Here is a 17,548-nt window from a genome sequence, read left to right as displayed (position 1 = left end):
TATTTTCATTGTGGTTCGGTTTCAACTTGGACCAGGAGTGGATAACAGTTTCGGATTGGGGGCCACTTTGGGGAAGCAGAGGTTAGCGAAGGGTCGTACCTATTAAAATATTTGGATGCATTAGTTAACTTTGTATTTCAGGAAAGGTATATGTGGTTACATAAAAATTCTGACTGCCTTAGTGGTCCGCACGAGAACTATCAACTGGCGCATGCGACCCGTGGACCGCTGTTTTCCCACATCTGCCTTAGACTATAGGTCCCTCTATAAATAAATGTGCGAGTCGGTTTTAGGTCGCAGAAAAGCAACGAAATGCCAAAAGAAGTATATATATATATATATATATATATATATATATATATATATATATATATATATATGTGTGTGTGTGTGTGTGTGTGTGTGTGTGTGTGTGTGTGTGTGTGCGCGCGTGTGTGAACTAACAGTTCAGCCATTGATGATGAGTCAGTTTTCATGACAACCACCAGCTGACGCTGGTGACAGCTATCCTACTCTGCATATTTAAGCTCTGAAGATGAAGTAATTTGGCCCAAACCGGTCATATTAATAACGCACATGATCTAAACAGTGTTTTACTTTGATAAGATGATATTTGAGTTCTAATATATTCGAAATTCGAAATTAGCATACGCGTCATTCGGCCGTGATGGATGGGGGCAGATAGGCCATTAAGAGCAGTTTCCTGACAGGTCGCAGAAGGCGGTCTCTGTTTGAAGCAGCGACCGCATTTCGCGCAGTCGTCCAGCAGAACTGTCGGCAACGCTGCCTGCGGAACCGATGAGCGTATCAGATGGCCGGAAGGAATGGCGCGGCATTGACCGCTGAGACGAGAGGAGAGGCGAAGCTCTGGCCACGGCGATTGAGCGCCTCGGCGCTGAGCTCTGCGACTAAAGGGGAGGTCTGCCTCCCTCACCTGGCCTGGAGTAAGTGTGAGTGCATCGCAAAGGCCAGTCGTCGACGTCACCGCCCGCCCTGGGCTAACGGTGCGCGCCTTACGTAACGCCGCCGCCTGGCCTCTCGCGCAGGATCACGTAGCCGTAGCCGCTCTCTCTCTCTCTCTTCTCTCACTTGCTCACCCACTCTCCTACCTCTCTCCTTACCCCACTACACCTCTCAGCCACACGGTCGCCCCCGGCATGGTCCGGTCCTCTTACTTTGCGCTAAACGTCTTAATACTTGTGCCTTGCCGTGGTATCACAACACGAACACGCTATCCACAGCTACTCTCAGTGCCTCTGACGCAACCTCAGCAGGTACTGACAATGCCACATCACTCCTTTTGCTCTTCGCAGTCGTGACTTGTAAAGTGAATGTAGCTACTTTCTCGATGATAATCCACTTCCCGTTGCTAACACGCTAACTCGTTTAGAAGACTGTTTCGCTTAATTTAAAATCATCGCGAAGCAAAAACTATTTACTAGGTTTTCATTTAACCTACAGTTCTGTAGGTCAAAATTCCTCATAGTACCATTCCTAGCACCGTAACATTTTCACTCGATCATTTCATTTTTCTGTGCCTCTTTAACAGAGGAATCGACATTTCCGCAGTATTTTCAATGGCTCTAAGGAATGACCCTCAGTTGGAAGACTAGAGAGGACATCTCGAGAATAACTAAGAAGCTACTCTACCGAAAGCAAACGTAACAGTCGAGGGTGCGTGGCCCTCAAAATTGCACATCGTTTTCGCAGAGGATGAAGCTGATAAATCCGCAGCTTTTCTTGCAGGGCACAGTGGTGCGCAGCGTCTATTGACACGTAGCAAGTAGGGTTCATATAAACAAATGAGTGCAAAATTAACACAGGCTAGCATAAAAATGGCCCGGAAGATTTTCAAGTCCGTAGTCACGAGCAAAGTTCGCCCACAGCACACAGGTAAACGGTCCACAGTCCAGCAGTCGTAATGCCGTGACAACACTCACGACCCTTGCAGCGCTGTAGTAGAAGTCGTGGGAGCTCACAATCCAGCCGGCAAGTGGTCGTTCCGTCCGGCGGTTCCGGTTGTGTCGATCTCTCCTGTAGCACGGGATCAGCCCACGTGAAGTAAGTGGTGCACCATCTGGTAGTGCCATTGCGGACTCGTTCCTCCGGAATTTCGATCGGTGTTCTGCTGCAGTGATTCACTCAGGTCGGACACCTCCCTTCCTGTCCTGTCTGAAATGCCGTAAACTTCAGTCATTTCACTATTGGATTCGGTGCGGCCGCTATCTTCGCGGGATACAAGAGAAGCAAGATTTCAGGAGGTGTAAGTCATATACAAAAATGTCGTCAAACAATGGCGTTACACTTTTTTATCCTTTTTTTGCAATGGGGTGAAGGTGATTGCATCTACACTATTGCACACGCCAATATTTAACTACTTGTGTAATCGCGCCTCTTGGTTTAAATATAAATACCAGAGCTGCAACACTTGCTGAAGACGTATACTAATTTCTGAAGATAACTGCACATTTCTGACAATAGGTTGTACTTTAAAGTAAGATGTGTTAGACATTGTCTCCTTTTCAAGTATTAGCACGTATTTACTAGAAACTTACTTCAGAAATATCTTGAGATGGCACAAGCGAAACTACACTTTTCTCTGGAAAGACTAGTCTTTCGGCTGAAACCAATCACGGCTAAAATTACGTAGTGAGTAATTTGTTTACCATAGTTTTCTTCTTTCGGTACCTGTTTTACCATTCTGACCTTGCCCCATGAATATCTGATTCTTCCAAAGTTCGTTAATTCAGTTAAACCATTTGCAGAAAAATATTTCCTCGAGAATCACCTTTCATTGCTTGTATTAACGCTATTTCATTGTGATGTGACTAAAACAGACATCATAATTACCGGTTCTATAACTGTTCACCATACTAACATGGGAATATAAGTAATACGTCAAATCGTTACTAAGAGGGCATCATTAATCAACCTTTGACAATCAGTTTTTTGATACCCGTCTGAAGCAACTATCACACTACTATTCTTTAATCAAGACACAACAGGCTTACTGGAGCAAGCAGATGGCTTAACTAATTTTTATTACTGTGCTCGCGGTACAGGGAACTAGATTTACTGATAAGACTGTATCGAAATTTTTCGCGATTCTAGGAAGGAACCTACTGATTCCGTATTTCACATTCTATTCAAAGTAATAGAGAAGCGAGGCGATATCAGTTCTCTGTCTGGGGCAGAGCGCGAGGACAATGCAGGTGGCATAGGACGGCCGGATCACCTCCACAGCAGAAAAACTCGTTGCAGTAACGGAGAGCCATCAGTCAGCGAGCCGCTGGTCTAGATCCTGTTTGTGCGCATTTTGCTCAGCATTCGCTTCGGTGAATGATATTTGCGAGCTGTATATTGCGTTTTCTTCCAATAAATCACTGTATTCAGTTTCTCCACGCTCCAGTTACTCAGTGTTTAACGGCAGCGCCTTGAGAGCAATGCAGTTGCCACAAAGTGGTGTTAGATCATCCGCTTGACAGCAGTCTGAGTTTTCTGTACGTACCCATCCTAGATAGAAACCATTTTCGATACCATATTAATAATTTTTATTGTAGTCTTTGATCTCTGTGTCCTCTTATAATCAGATACGTGGGTCACTCACCTTGTAAATATGTCACTACGAATACGTATCTACCTCACACCCGGCATGTGAATAGCAAGATCGCCGCATGAGTATCGTTTCCAAGGCAGTTTTGTATGTGTGCTTGACTGTGTGTGTGGGGGGGGGGGGGGGGGCGGGGGAGAGGGGGATAAGAGGAAAGGGTTTCCAAGATCGGTATTCGCATGAAGCAGTCCATGAAGACTGAAAGAAGCTTAAGCAGGTATTGCATATATTGTTTAACTATTCCGTGGAACGATCTTTACTAGTCTCCGAGGGAGGGAAGTAGAACATCATCATTGTCACTACGTAATCAGCATAGTTAGCAGATAAACGAACCTGCGAAACTTTCTTCAATTGAGGCCATCAATTCCGCCAGAGCTAAAAAAACTTCAAAGCCCACAGCTTTGAATCATTTTACCATTGATCATTGATCCTCCGAGTCGTCACTCGTCTGCTTTTTTTATGCGGCTCAACACGAATTCCTCTCCTGTGACGACAACCTCTTCATCTCAAAGTAACTCTTTCATCGAGTATCCTCTATTATTTGTTGGTTAGATTCCAACATCTGCCCTCCCTTACAGTTTTTACTCCCTATAGCCCCATCAAATACCGTGGAAGTTATTCTTTGGTGTCCAATCATCATGCGTCTTTTGCTTGTCAATGTTTTTCACATGCTCCTCTCCTTACTGTTTCTCCGGAGTAGGTCCCCATTTCTTATCTCTCCACCGGATTTTCAACATCCTTCTGCAGCACCACATCTTAAACGTTCCAATTCTCTTCTTTTTCTCTTATTCTGAGAAACCTCTCCCTCAAATTTAGGCCGATGTTTGACAGTAGTAAGCTTCTTTTCCCAGGAATGCCCTCTTTCTCTATGTTAGTCTGATTTTTATATTCGCCTTGATTCCTCGAACATGTGTTATTTTGCTTCCTAGATACTTTCACCTTTCAGCAGTAAACTCTCAGTCAATTGGGTGTTCTCATAAAACTGTTCATTTCATTCCAGCTACAGCGGAACTAGTGGGTTTCAAATCCTCGTCTAGCATTTAGGTTTTATGATGCATGCTGAACCACGTAGGATGAACGGGTAGTTCCTCGGATATGGACACAGCCCATTTCCTTCTACATCCTTCTCCTGATCCGAGTTCGCCCTCCGTTCCTAACATCCTAGTCGCGACTAGTTAAATTCTAATCTTCGTTTCCTTCCCATTCCCTCACGCAAGAAGCCTCTCACTATACTGCACTCCTGAACCACAAACGTGCGTCATAGCCGACGCCCACAATCTAGACGACGCAACAGGGTAACTAAGGCCTGCCCGATAGAAAATGTGTTCCACTCAATCGCTTGTCATAGAAGCGACCACGTTTGGCCAATATGGTAATTAGAAATCGCATCAGTGATTGTAGAACCGTTTGAAATAAATATCCGAATCCTTTTTAACAACCAAGTACAGATTTCCCATTATTCGACCGTTTGCGCCCCTAGCCTGGGAACAATTACCTCCTCTGATAATGCCTGTATCTTGTCGCTTTAGCATGACAGTTAATTGTTTATAGAAGTGTTCGTCGACTCACTTCTTACTCCTTCCTCGAAGCAGAACTGAAGTTATTAACCCGCTTTTATCATTCTTCCGTTTCTCTAATGTCAAAGACCTTCAACATCATTTGCCATGTCGCCTGTAACCCAACTAAAGGACCTTACTAGGCAATGTTATTTTAAAGAATCGTTACTCTTTCATTACTCTTCCTTTTGTGCTGGGTTGTGATTGACAGAATTCGGTTTCTTAAAAGCGTGCCCACGTTGATGGGGTTAACGTCGAACATTCTTGCAGCTCAGACCTTGAGAAATGATTAGGATACCGAGCTGTGTCCGTCAGAAACGAGCCTTTGATCGACGATTTCATTTTTCTTTCACTCTTAGGAGTCGGCGTCGGCATGTGCATTTCGAAGGGAAACGGCTCGCGAAATGCTCGCGGCGTGGAAAAACCGCAGCGGAGTAGGTATGAGCGAGCGCCGTCGCTATTCAGCGCTCTGGCGTTCTCACTGCGGCTTCGTCGTAAAAACAGGGCGAGGCGGCGAGCGCTGCCGTCGATCGAGACCACCGAGCCGCTGTCGGACGTGGCGTCCCGAGTCCATCCACTTCCTTTCCACACCTCTGCTCTGTTCTAGTCTCCAAACTCTAAAGGCAAGGATTCTGTGCCGCTAACTTTGTTCTCGCGTATCACGCTCTCTACTCACATGCCGTTGTTGAGTAAGTCATTCGAATAGTGCCGCCATAGATTCCAAAACGGCACCAGTTGTCATTGTTTTCAGAGTAATGCTTCTTTTGAATATCTATATACCGTAAACTCAGCGCATTGTACACTTAAGCCACGAATCGTTGAATACCCTCTATCGTACTGTGCATTAAGCGCTGCGCTGTTTCACAAACGAATAGCCAGGGGGAAGATAGCATATTCATATTGCTCTCTATGAAGAAAATTTTTTTAACCTTCTGTTACTTTCATGTAAACACCTACAAAATGCTCATAGACATAACCCAAACACGCATTCGTGTCAGGAAGCAAACTATTCAGAGCGCATATCAAAGCTAAACAACTCAAGTAGATACGCAGGATATGTATTGCCTTTGCTAGTGCTACACGAAGGTTTTTACCCGCTGTACATTCAGTTTCATTGTCTCTACTTTCCGAGATTTGAAGTTCTCTTAGATTGTATCGTTAACCGTCTAGTAATGTCACCATAAGATTAAAGCTAAAAACAAAATAATTTACAAAAGATATCTGCCTCGTACGACGAAACTGAACCTGAACATTAAAAAGTGTGAGGTTTTCCATGTCAGTATTAACAATTCCGTCAGATTTTAATAATACGCTGAATCAAACAAAATTGGAGGGTTAAGACACATAGGAATTACAGACATTGACCGCAAGCGGGCATTGACTGAAATCAATGGAGAAAGTTGAAAATTTGTGCCGGACCGGGATTCGAACCCAGGTCTCCACGAAGCCATCCGAACGCAGTGGTCATTGCAACTGCACGGACACACTACTAATGTAGTGCCTGTTTTCTATAATCCTCTTTACTCGCGGCATTTCGCCGATTGCCGTAAGAGTTCGAGCCTGGTGAGCGTCTGCACTGAAGAGATCATTGTCCGTCTCGACACAGACATATGTGTGTGTGGTGTCCGTTCTTTCGCGAAATGCCGTGAGTAACGAGGATAATGAGCAGGGGGCGCTACATTAGTAATGTGTGGATATTCGAGTATTTGTTCTGTCGGGAGGCGTGGTAGGATATTCTGCGCAGGTGCACTGACCTCTGTGTCCAGAGTACTTGGTGGTCAATGCATCTGTTTACTAAACAGGAGACGCGGTTTCGAATCTCGGTTTGGTCCAAATTTTCAACTTTCCTCATTGACTTCAGTCAATACCCTCCAGCAGACAATGTCTTTAATTCCTTTGTATTGTAATTCACAATGATTGCTGGATCAAAATGGTGTCTGTTCTTCCGGAGATGTCCGAAAGACATCATATATATATATATAAAATTTAAAGGCTGTCGATTCAGCAAAATACCTAAGGGTTTCAGTTGCGAACGACTTAAAATGAAACCATCACATGAAAAACTTGTGGTTAAAACGAACAAACACTTCGTTTTCTTAGCAATACGCTTAGAAGACGCAACAGATCTACTAAAGGAACTGTTTGCAACATGCTTGTCCGTTCTCTTCTGGAGTCCGGTTGCAAGTTATGAGATCCTTACCAAACAAGATTGACGGAGGACATTGAAAAACTTCACACGGGGACAACTCGTTTTGTATTGTCGCGTCATGGGGGAGAGAGTGTCATGCATATAATGCGCGGGTTGGGGTGGCAATCAATGAGGCAAAGACGCTTTTCAGTGCGACGAGATCTTTACACAAAATTACAGTCACCAACTGTCTGCTCCAAATAACAAAATATTTTGTTGTCTCCCACCTATTAAGGAAGAAATAACCATCCTGACAAAATATAAATGAAAGCTCACACATAAAAATTTAGGTGTTTATTCTCCCCCGCGCAGTTTGAGAGTGGAACGGTTCAGAAACGGGTCTGTGTACGCTGTGCGAAACACTGAAGTGTGAATTGCAGAGTAATGTTGGAGATGTAGATGTAGAAACACTAACATAAGAAAATTTCGTGTCACTCTAGGAAGCTATAAACCTATTTTGTTGCTGCGTGCCTCACGACTGATCAGTTACTGATTTATAACTTAATCGTCGCAACAACTAGCAATCTTAAGTATAATATTTCGAAGATGATAAATTACAAATGACTTTCAGTGATAGAATACATGTAAAATAGAAGTGACGCACTCTGTAAAGTGATGAAATTTGCTTGGTGAAGCAGTATTTGTAATCAGTTTTTTTTTTCCTTCTGCTTTGCAGGTATTATCATATAACGGACTCGGCCATGGAATCAAACACGAAATATTCTTCTTGAACTTGGAAGACGGTTACTTCGGATGCCAGGTGAATGAATCGACCGATGTGCTGCAACTGTACGAACTGTCCAAGCTCTGCGATGGAGTACCGGACTGTTTCCAGGCATCCGACGAGCTGCGGCGCGAGCTAAAGTGTTCAGGTAAGTCACAGACAATGTTCTCTTGCCCGTTCGACACTATTTGTGCACTTATCCTTTTCATCGTGGGCAGCAAGCGTTTCGGTAGTTTATACTTTGTCTCAACGTAGTTGAATGCTTAAATCGTAGTTCGTGCTGATGAATTCAGGAGTAAACAGCATTTTAACTCTGTCAGACCCTCTGGCTACAATTGTGCACATTAATTTTAAATTTGTCCCAGCTGTAACAGAAGCATTACTTCCCAATGGAAACCAGAGGTACACATTTGTTAATGTACAATCTTTTCATCACGCGCAAGTGCTGCCAACTGTTGTGCATCACTATAAAAATATCGGCAAGTCAATTTAGCAGTGCGCAGCATCTCGTAACCGTCAGTATATACAGATTTGCTTGGTTCGCTATATTCCACTATATGAATATTGTTATTTTACACGGTAATTACTGAATGATCATCTTGTTATTTATTAAAATAGATAATATTTCGTAATTAGTTATTTTAGTCCATAGACTGAAGCCAAATGTACAAAGTTTGTTTAGGAAACAGCTAAATGTTTTTGTATAAATCTTCCATCTAAAATTATTAAAAAGTCACGTGAGAGTATACCACACAAAGAAAAATTTTCCTTCCTCCAGAAGAAACACAGGTCTGAAAGGGCTGAAACAAAATTAGGATTTAATGTGCCATCAACGACAAGGTCTTTAAAAAATGAAACACGGGCTCAGAAGGGGAAAGCGCGAGGAAAACAGTTCAAAAATGGCTCTGAGCACTATGGGACTCAACTGCTGTGGTCATAAGTCCCCTAGAACTTAGAACTACTTAAACCTAACTAACCTAAGGACATCACACACATCCATGCCCGAGGCAGGATTCGAACCTGCGACCGTAGCGGTCGTGCGGTTCCGGACTGTAGCGCCTTTAACCGCTCGGCCACTCCGGCCGGCTGAAAACAGTTGTCTGTGGTCTTTCAAACCAATATTTCGGGAACTGCCTTAAAGGGTTTAGGGAAATCAGCGAGAAACTACCTGGCAGGCCGGACCGCGATCTGAACTTTCGTCTTCCCGTACAAGACTACGGCGTCGTAACACAGCGCCACTTCGATAGGTGGAAATACCGTTTCAAAAAGATCATGTTTTCATATTTCACTTCATGGCCATAATTTGTCATTGGAAATACTCACTTATGATTTGTGCCTCCAACATTTTTCAGTTTCGCCGACGTTAGTAGTAGGCCAATGCTATATTTAGGACGCATGTAAAAGTCAAATATAGGGATACCACTGCTATTTTCTTTCCGAATTCTTAGTCTTCCGTGTTCTTTGATACCGTAGTAGCGTATTACGTTAAATGTACATAATAATATTGGGATACATACAGCAACCTACATCATCCGCAGCAAATTTTCGCCTGTAGAGTTCTCTTCATTCCCAAAGTTACCAGTTAATACGCCGCCTCCTTCCTCTTTTGGTAAGATTGTACCACATGTTTTATTCTTCGTCTGCCTAGTAGCTAGTAGTTTTGATTCAACGCAGCACTGCGCGTAGTATAAAATACTTCAAATGAGAACGAGGCGGATTGAAAAAAGTAAGTGAACTATGTATTATCTCAAAAGTAATCGCCATAACTCTTCATACATTTGTCCCATTGTGGGACAAGACGTTTCATGCCTTACGGAAAAAATTTTTGCCTGCGGAACCACGATTGGGGGCCTACCTGCATTTTGGCAAGGTTGTTTCGACTACCCTGGAGAAGTGTCGCTGGGGAGTCCTTACACACTCTTCATAAAGTACCTATCCCCGAGCGATTTCTATATTTTTGAAGCCCTGAAGAAAGACATTAGTGGCCGTCGATTTGCGTCGTACGAATAGGTGCACACCCGGGCCTACTACCATGGTTCCGTAGGCAACCACAGATGCTATTCCATGAAGGCGTTAACCGTCTCGTTCCACAGCGGGACAACTGCATTAACAATTATGTTGATTCTTTTTGAAATAATAAATAGTTTACTTACTTTTCTTCCATCTGTCTCGTTTTCATTTGACTGTCCCTTATATCAAATGGATAATATAGAGTCCAGTGATGGCATTTCTGAGAATCCAAGAACACTCCCAGGAGTTGTAATCTGTAACTCGAATGAGACCACTGTCCGGATTAACTGAAAGTGAATGTCATGTTGCAATCTCGTGGATGAGGGATTGAGTCTCCAAACCGGTTTCCCGCCGTTCAGCGAGCTTTTTTACCGGCTCAGCAGCCATCATTAAGATAACTTATTAGTAAGATACCGTAACGCTATTATTTATGGCCGAGCGAGGTGATACGGATGATATATTGCGCTCGTATTTCCTTTAACATCTTCATATTAATGAAAGATTTAAGCTGTGGTGTATCCAGCTATAAGTAGACCTATCACAAGCTTGTGCTCCAGTGCGACCTCTTACGCGCTGCTTCTGTAGACAGGGTCGCTGTTATACGTTAGTCAGGACGAGTTCTTTGTAAATTTGACTATTCTGGAATCACTGAAATATCATTACATAGCCTCTCGAGTCCTTGAATTCTTATTTCGTTTCCTCCTGCCCTTTTGAGTGCTTCATTTTATTTCTCAGGCAGGGTGTTTTGTGTTTGCGGTTTTGTTCGTTACGGTATTTCATTGGTTAGCAGCAAAAGAATAAAACAGAAATCCTGTTATTCTTGCGAGCAATGCGGCTTTGGACCATGTGCTGTTCCATGTTTGGAATTACATCACGCAAAAAAAGATTACTGAAATGTGTACCTTTTACTTCGTTGTAGAGTCGTGTTGATCTCAATAAACGTATATCAAATTAAAAAGCGATAAGGATTAACCAAAAAGATATATAGGCAGGTAGAGGGGGTTGCAATGTTGAAGACTGCCCTGGGCGCCAGTAACGCCATAGCCATGTTAGTAACGACGTATTCCTGAAAGCTGAGGCTTCTATTTGTCGGGCTGCACTGTAGTGGCTCGGTTTCCACTGACGCAGCGAGGAAGAGCAAGTGGCGGATGCGCCGCCTCCCCTGCATCCTGCATCCTGTCGCCGTCGCTTAGTATTCGGACGGCGTGGCCATTGTTCCTCGCTGGTCCAGACCGGAGGCGGCGACGTGCGACGTGCGACGTGCCGGCACGCCTTTGTCTTCCGGCGGGCAGCTGCCGTTACGCCAGGCGCGCCAAAATGATCGCCTCGTAACGGGTCCGCGCCTTATATAAGGCGTCTGCTCTTCCTTCCGCATCGCCCGTGTCCACGCTCGCAAGCACCACACCCGTCAATCGCTTTCCTCGGACCAGTTCGTACCTCTTACGCGCCACCACGCTACGCCAATTCCATTTCTAGAAATTAAGGATTGTGTGTCACAGAACATTGTTTCGCTCTTTTTGGTGATGGACGTTCACGGTTCAGACGGAGCGTTGCCTCTGGAGCGACAGTTATTGACACCGTTATGACGCAGTGCTGCTTTTTTTAGGAAAGATAATTAGCTCCTTCATCAGAATGGTAGCTTTGTAGTAATGCCTTAGCCAACGAGCAAAAACGCAGAAAACATTTTTGGTTCGAAGCCTAAAAGAAAACCACACAGAAAAGCTTAGCTCAAGCAACATATGTGCAATTTGCCTGTCGATCTCTTACATGGTTGATTACGCGTTAAGTGAAAGAAACCTCAACTTCCGGGCGACTGAGCGAATTCGGGCACTCATGCGAATTGTAAACATATTCTTCTTCACAAACAAATAATGATTAGAGCAGCAATGTGACGAATGGAACGGTCCCTCGGGTGGATTAATGTTGTCAGTGTTGTGAACAATGCGTCAGACGATTAATCAGCAATGGGAAGCGTCATGCAGAATGCCGCGTGTTCGCATGGGAGAGCGTTATCAGCACTTGACGAAGTCTGAAAGAGGTCTTATTGTGGATCTGCAAGTGGCCAGCCAGCCGAACTGTGCAGTATCCCCTTATGAGGGGCGTTTGAATGTGACAGCGACCCTATATTAACTGAACGAGAACTTGAAAAACTAAACGTGTCTTCAGGCCTCTCTTCAACCAAGTCTGACCACACTATGGAATTTTCCTATTGTGCACCTACCTCATCGTAACCGTACCACATCTACGCTTGCCATACGGGTACAAGTAGTGGTAACAAATTCCCTTGTCATTTCGTGCCACTGTTATAAGATTAGCAGAAGGTAAGCTTCTGAATGGACATCTGTTGCATAGGCTGCCATTAACACATCAGGACCGGCTGGCTACCTGTAAAGTAGTGACGAGCGTCATGGCGTCATTTTCAGCCATGAGCGACGGTTCTACGCTACATCGGATGATGAGCGCTTGCCTCATGGCGCGCAGAGGGTAAAGGATACATTCTGCCAACTTTCTGGAGAGACATCTGCTGTTATCCCTAGAATTCATGCGTGGGGAGCCATCGGACGTCGCTATGATTCAGGGAACTCTGATGACACAGCAGTACGTCAGAGATTAAGTTCTCGGGAGACTGTGTAATAGTACAATCTTCAGACACAGCAATGCTCATCCTCCTGCGGCATTTGTGCCTATAAACTGCCTACATAACATTGGGGTTAACAAGGAAGGTCCGGCAACCAGTCACCAATAGATAGAACTTCTGTGGCACCAGTTCCAGAACATCGAGAGTCAAGTGTTCAAATGTGTGTGATTTCCTAAGCCACCAAATTGCTGCGGTCATCGGTCCCTAGACTTACACACTACTTAAACTAACTTATTCTAAGAACAGTACACATACTCGTGCCCGAGGGAGGACTCGAACCTCCGGCGGGAGCGGCCGCGCAATGCGTGACATGGCGCCCTAAACCGCGCGGCCACTCCGAACGGCCATCGAAAGTCAGTTCCAGTCCTTGTTGGTCAATTTCTTTGGAGGATGACCTCTTTCCCAACCAAATCATCGCACAGGGTGGAAACATCCTCTTCACAAGAGACCTGCAGTGACTTTATAAAGCCACTTTCCTTGTCCATTTGACTTAATTTTCTGATCAGTAAAATAAAACTACATAACCTTTCAACGGGGAAGTTTAATTTCAGTTCTTCCTCTACATGTAGAAGTTAACTTTTTTGTCACTCAGCGTATTTAGAAAATTTTAATGACTTTTCGGAATCGCGACACACATCAGGATTCCAGCATGGACCCAAGGATCTTTTCGTTAGGGAAACGAGGATGAATCGTAAGTCCGAAGTGAAAATTTCTTCATAGTAAAAAAGAATGTATAAGGCATATTATTCTCTCCCCTATCTACCCACTCCACGGCCACCTTTTTTCCAGTATCTTGGAATTCTTTCAGAACAGCATGCAATGAGTAATTTGCGTACGAAAGTGATTACCTGCATCAGTAAGAACAAACTGGCCCAGTGACTGCAGCCTTGTCACTTTCCGCAAAAACATCATTTTCGCGACAAAAGGAAGTACAGAACAAGAAGAATGAAAAATTAAAACAGTGTTATGCCACCGTTGCTTCTAAATCCTTTAGACAGGAATACATATGTGTCACAAAGCTCTGGAAGTTCGGAGAGAACCAAGCGCCGCACCTTTCCACGCTTCGCAGGCATATATGTGTTGAAAAAAACATGGAAATACCAAAAACACAATACATTACCATGACTAATACGGTGTAGGAAAATCGTTGACATTCAAAACACCTTGCTGTTGTCTCGGAATAGATAAATACAGATCCTGTATGGTTTCGAAGGGAATCTCAGACCGTTCTTTCTGTAAAATAGTATCAAGTTTAGGTAACGATGATGGAGGTGGATAGTGATCACGAACCATTTTCTCCAAAGCGGAGCACGAAGGCTCAATAATATTGGGCCCTGGTGACTAAGGCGGCCAGGGGAATGCGACAATTCATCCTCGCTCTCGCAAAACAGCTCCTGGACGACGTGAGCTTTCTGAACAGTGGCCCTGTCGTGTTGGAATAAAGCATCACCATTGGGGAACAAACTTTTTACCATGGGATGGACTTGATCTGTCAGAATGGTCACATAATCCGTCGCAGTAATATGACTTCGCAGAGTACTCATGGGGCCCATGGAATACCACGATACAGCTGCCCAAATCGATATAACTGCCCAAATCATCACCGTACTCACCCTGTGTTTCTCTCCTGGGACGTAAACTCGGCCACAAGTTGGAAACAGAGTGAAACAAGAATCATCCGACCAAATTACTTTCATCAATTGCTCCACTGTTCAGGGTTCATGGTTTCGACACCGCGCTTTCCTGTTACAGGAATTTGCTTCACTGAAGTGTGGATTTGGAATTACAGCTCGCCCTGAAATTCAAGACTGGTCGATCTCTCTTTATCTTGTTTTGATGCTGACAGGATCGCGAGTGCGACATTCAGATCTGCAGCATTTTTTCGTCATAATCCTCCTCAATCACCGTTCGTCACGATCCCTCAACACACACTTCCGTCCACGTTGTCACTTTGCGAATGATTTTTTCCCGATTTCTCTGTGTGCAGCACAAATCTTGCCTTTTGAAACACCTAACTTTTCGGCTATCTCGGCTACTTAAGCACCGACCATGCGAGTACCAACAGCTTACTTAACTCTGACATAATGCACGCACAGCTGTACAGAAAATTGATCTGATCACGACCGACACCTGCAACGTATTGAGGATATTGCATAACTGCCGTTTGTGGTAAAATACAACAGTGCAACCTGTAGGCTTGGCAACCATCTGCATTTTTGTTCAAACAGCGATTTCTCACCGTTTATTGCCAAACAGCCAATACTGATTCAGAAGATATCGTTGTTGCGAAATAAAGACTGCTATCGACAGGGGATGTTAAATTGATTCCACATTTTTAGATTTCCAGAAGCCTTTTGTCACAGTTCCTCACAAGCAACTTCTGATCACACTGCGTGGCTACAGAATATCGTCTCAGATGTGCGATTGGATTCGTTGTTTCATTGAGAAAGGCCACAGTTCGTAGTAATCCGCGGAAAGTTACCGAGTGAAACGGAAGTAATAAAGGCCCTCTGCTGTTCCTGATGTACATAAAGGAATATAACCCGTATGCTGCTCTTGATCTATACAAACGATTTAGGAGATAATCTGAACAGGCCTCTTAGACTGTTTGCAGGTGATGCTATCATTACCGTCCGATAAAGTCATCAGATGATCAAAACCAATGGCAAAATGATTTAAGAAAAATACCTGTATGGTGCGAAAAGTGGCAAATAATGAAAATCGCGATGTCATCCACAAGAGTACTTATAGTAATTTACTAAATTTCGGTTACACGATAAATCACTCAAATCTATAGACTATAAATTCAAGTAAATACTTAGGGATTACAATTACGAGTAACTCAAATTGGAACGATCACATAGATAATGTTGTGGGGAAAGCAAACCAAAGGCAGCGATTCACTAGCAGAACAGTTAGAGAATGCAACTGGGCTGCTAAAGAGACTGGTTACACTTCGCTTGTCCGTCCACTTCTGGGGTATTGCTGTGCGGTGTAGGATCCGCGTCAGATAGGATTGACGGAGGACATCGAGAAAGTTCTAAGAAGGGTAGCTCGTTTTGTATTATCGCGAAATAGAGTAGAGATACGGATGTGATACGCGAATTAAGGTACCAATCATTAAAACAAAGGCATGACATTGTCAAAAAATTTCTATCACTAACTTTCTTCTCAGAGTGTGAAAATATTTTGTTGGTGCCCACTTACAAAGGGAGAAATGATTATCATAATAAAATGAGAGAATTCAGAGCTCGCAAGAAAGGTTAAGGGTTCGTTTTTTCCCACGTGCCATTCTGGAGCGGTAAACAAATAGCTTGAAGGTGGTTCGATGGCATTTAATTGTGAACTGCAGAACCATCATTTAGATGTAGATGTGTTTCCATATTTTTGACCAGCCCCGGTATTATCATTCACGACCCTTGGTCTCAGCAGTAGCGCGCAGCTTTTAGCAACGAGAGAAAAACAAAATATCGTTGATTTCAGCTATGTGTCTTTGCTAGGGCAGGAACTGTTAGGCCCGCCATAAAATCGCGAGACACATGCCAGGAGTTGTACTGCCTCGACAATGTGGGACGATGACGTATGTACTGAAGACAGCGGAGTAGACAGCAGTGCCCTCCGCTGGATGACGTAAGGCGACCTGTTGGGAGGGTGTCCTGGGCCGGGGGGCAGGAAGCGGCCTGCGTGCCGTGGCGGGCGAGGCGAGGCGTCATTACGGAGACGGCGGGCAGGTAACGGGACGCGGGTTCAGCAGCCGCGCAGCGCCCGCGCTGCTCCTTACTCGCCGCCGCTTCCCGTGCACTGTGCGTGCGCCCACTCCTTCGACAGCCGGCACTGTGCACACTCGCAAATACTTCAGCGGGCAAGAGCAGTACCCAGGCTGATTCAGTCATGCCGCAGTGCACTATGCAAACACTGCACCACATCCGTTCGAGAACAGCTTTGGAAAACGTGTCCAGAACGACCCTTACAGTGCATCTAAACGTTATTCTATCCAAATATTACAAACTTCATGTTCCAACTCCGAGGACTACAGTAAGTCACCTGGCCGTGGTAACATCCTCCGCCAATAACGTCATCGTATGCGGTATCGAGGATCATGGCGCTGGCACAGCACTCTCCTGTTTTCAGCTTTACAGTTCGGGCTGTTACTTCTCGTTCAAGATGTCTCTCAATTCGCATCACGAGGCTGAGTACACACTGTGCCATTTCTCTTCGCCAAGCAAAAATTTCGTTCAGTGCCAGGAATTAAACCCGGGGCCTCCACATGGGAGTCAAACGTGCTGATCGTTCAGCTTTGGAGGTGGACCCACTTTTATTAGTAGCGCATTAAAAAAAATGCCGTTTTAAGTGATACATCAATTGCTTAGCCGGCAGCGGTGACCGAGCGGTTCTAGGCGCTATAGTCTGGGACCGCGCGATCGCAACGGTAGCAGGTTCGAATCCTGCCTCGGGCATGGATGTGGGTGATGTGCTTAGGTTAGTAAGGTTTAAGTAGTTCTAAGTTCTAGGGGACTGATGACCTCAGAAGTTAAGTCCCACAGTGCTCAGAGCCATTTGAGCCATCAATTGCTTAAGTCCCTTTTTGAATCAAAGATAAGTACTCCACCAGAAAACGAGGAATAGGCAAACTTGTACGCAAGGTGGTGCTGCCGAACATATAGATATGAGAGCCCATGTGATATTGTGCGGTTTCGGAAGCCGCTCTCGTGATAGGATAATGTACTGACGCTTATTTGCCGATCGCTGCTTCGTTCAGATGTCGAAACAAGTGTCAGCAGAATACATGTGTCTCGGTAACTGTGGAGCAAACTAAATATCG

At 44.5% G+C, this 17,548-nt stretch overlaps 1 protein-coding gene across 1 annotated transcript in view; it reads left to right on the top strand.

The window, feature by feature from the left end:
* Positions 1-17,548, top strand: part of LOC126439847 (uncharacterized) — a 604,845-nt gene that overhangs the window by 135,747 nt on the left and 451,550 nt on the right. Inside the window, 1 exon segment of the mRNA XM_050090598.1 lies at positions 8,031-8,226. Within this exon segment, the coding sequence (XP_049946555.1) occupies positions 8,031-8,226 (196 nt within the window).

Source organism: Schistocerca serialis, chromosome 1, assembly GCF_023864345.2.
Source record: "Schistocerca serialis cubense isolate TAMUIC-IGC-003099 chromosome 1, iqSchSeri2.2, whole genome shotgun sequence".
Lineage (NCBI taxonomy): Eukaryota > Metazoa > Arthropoda > Insecta > Orthoptera > Acrididae > Schistocerca > Schistocerca serialis.
This window is presented reverse-complemented; position numbering and strand designations above follow the sequence as displayed.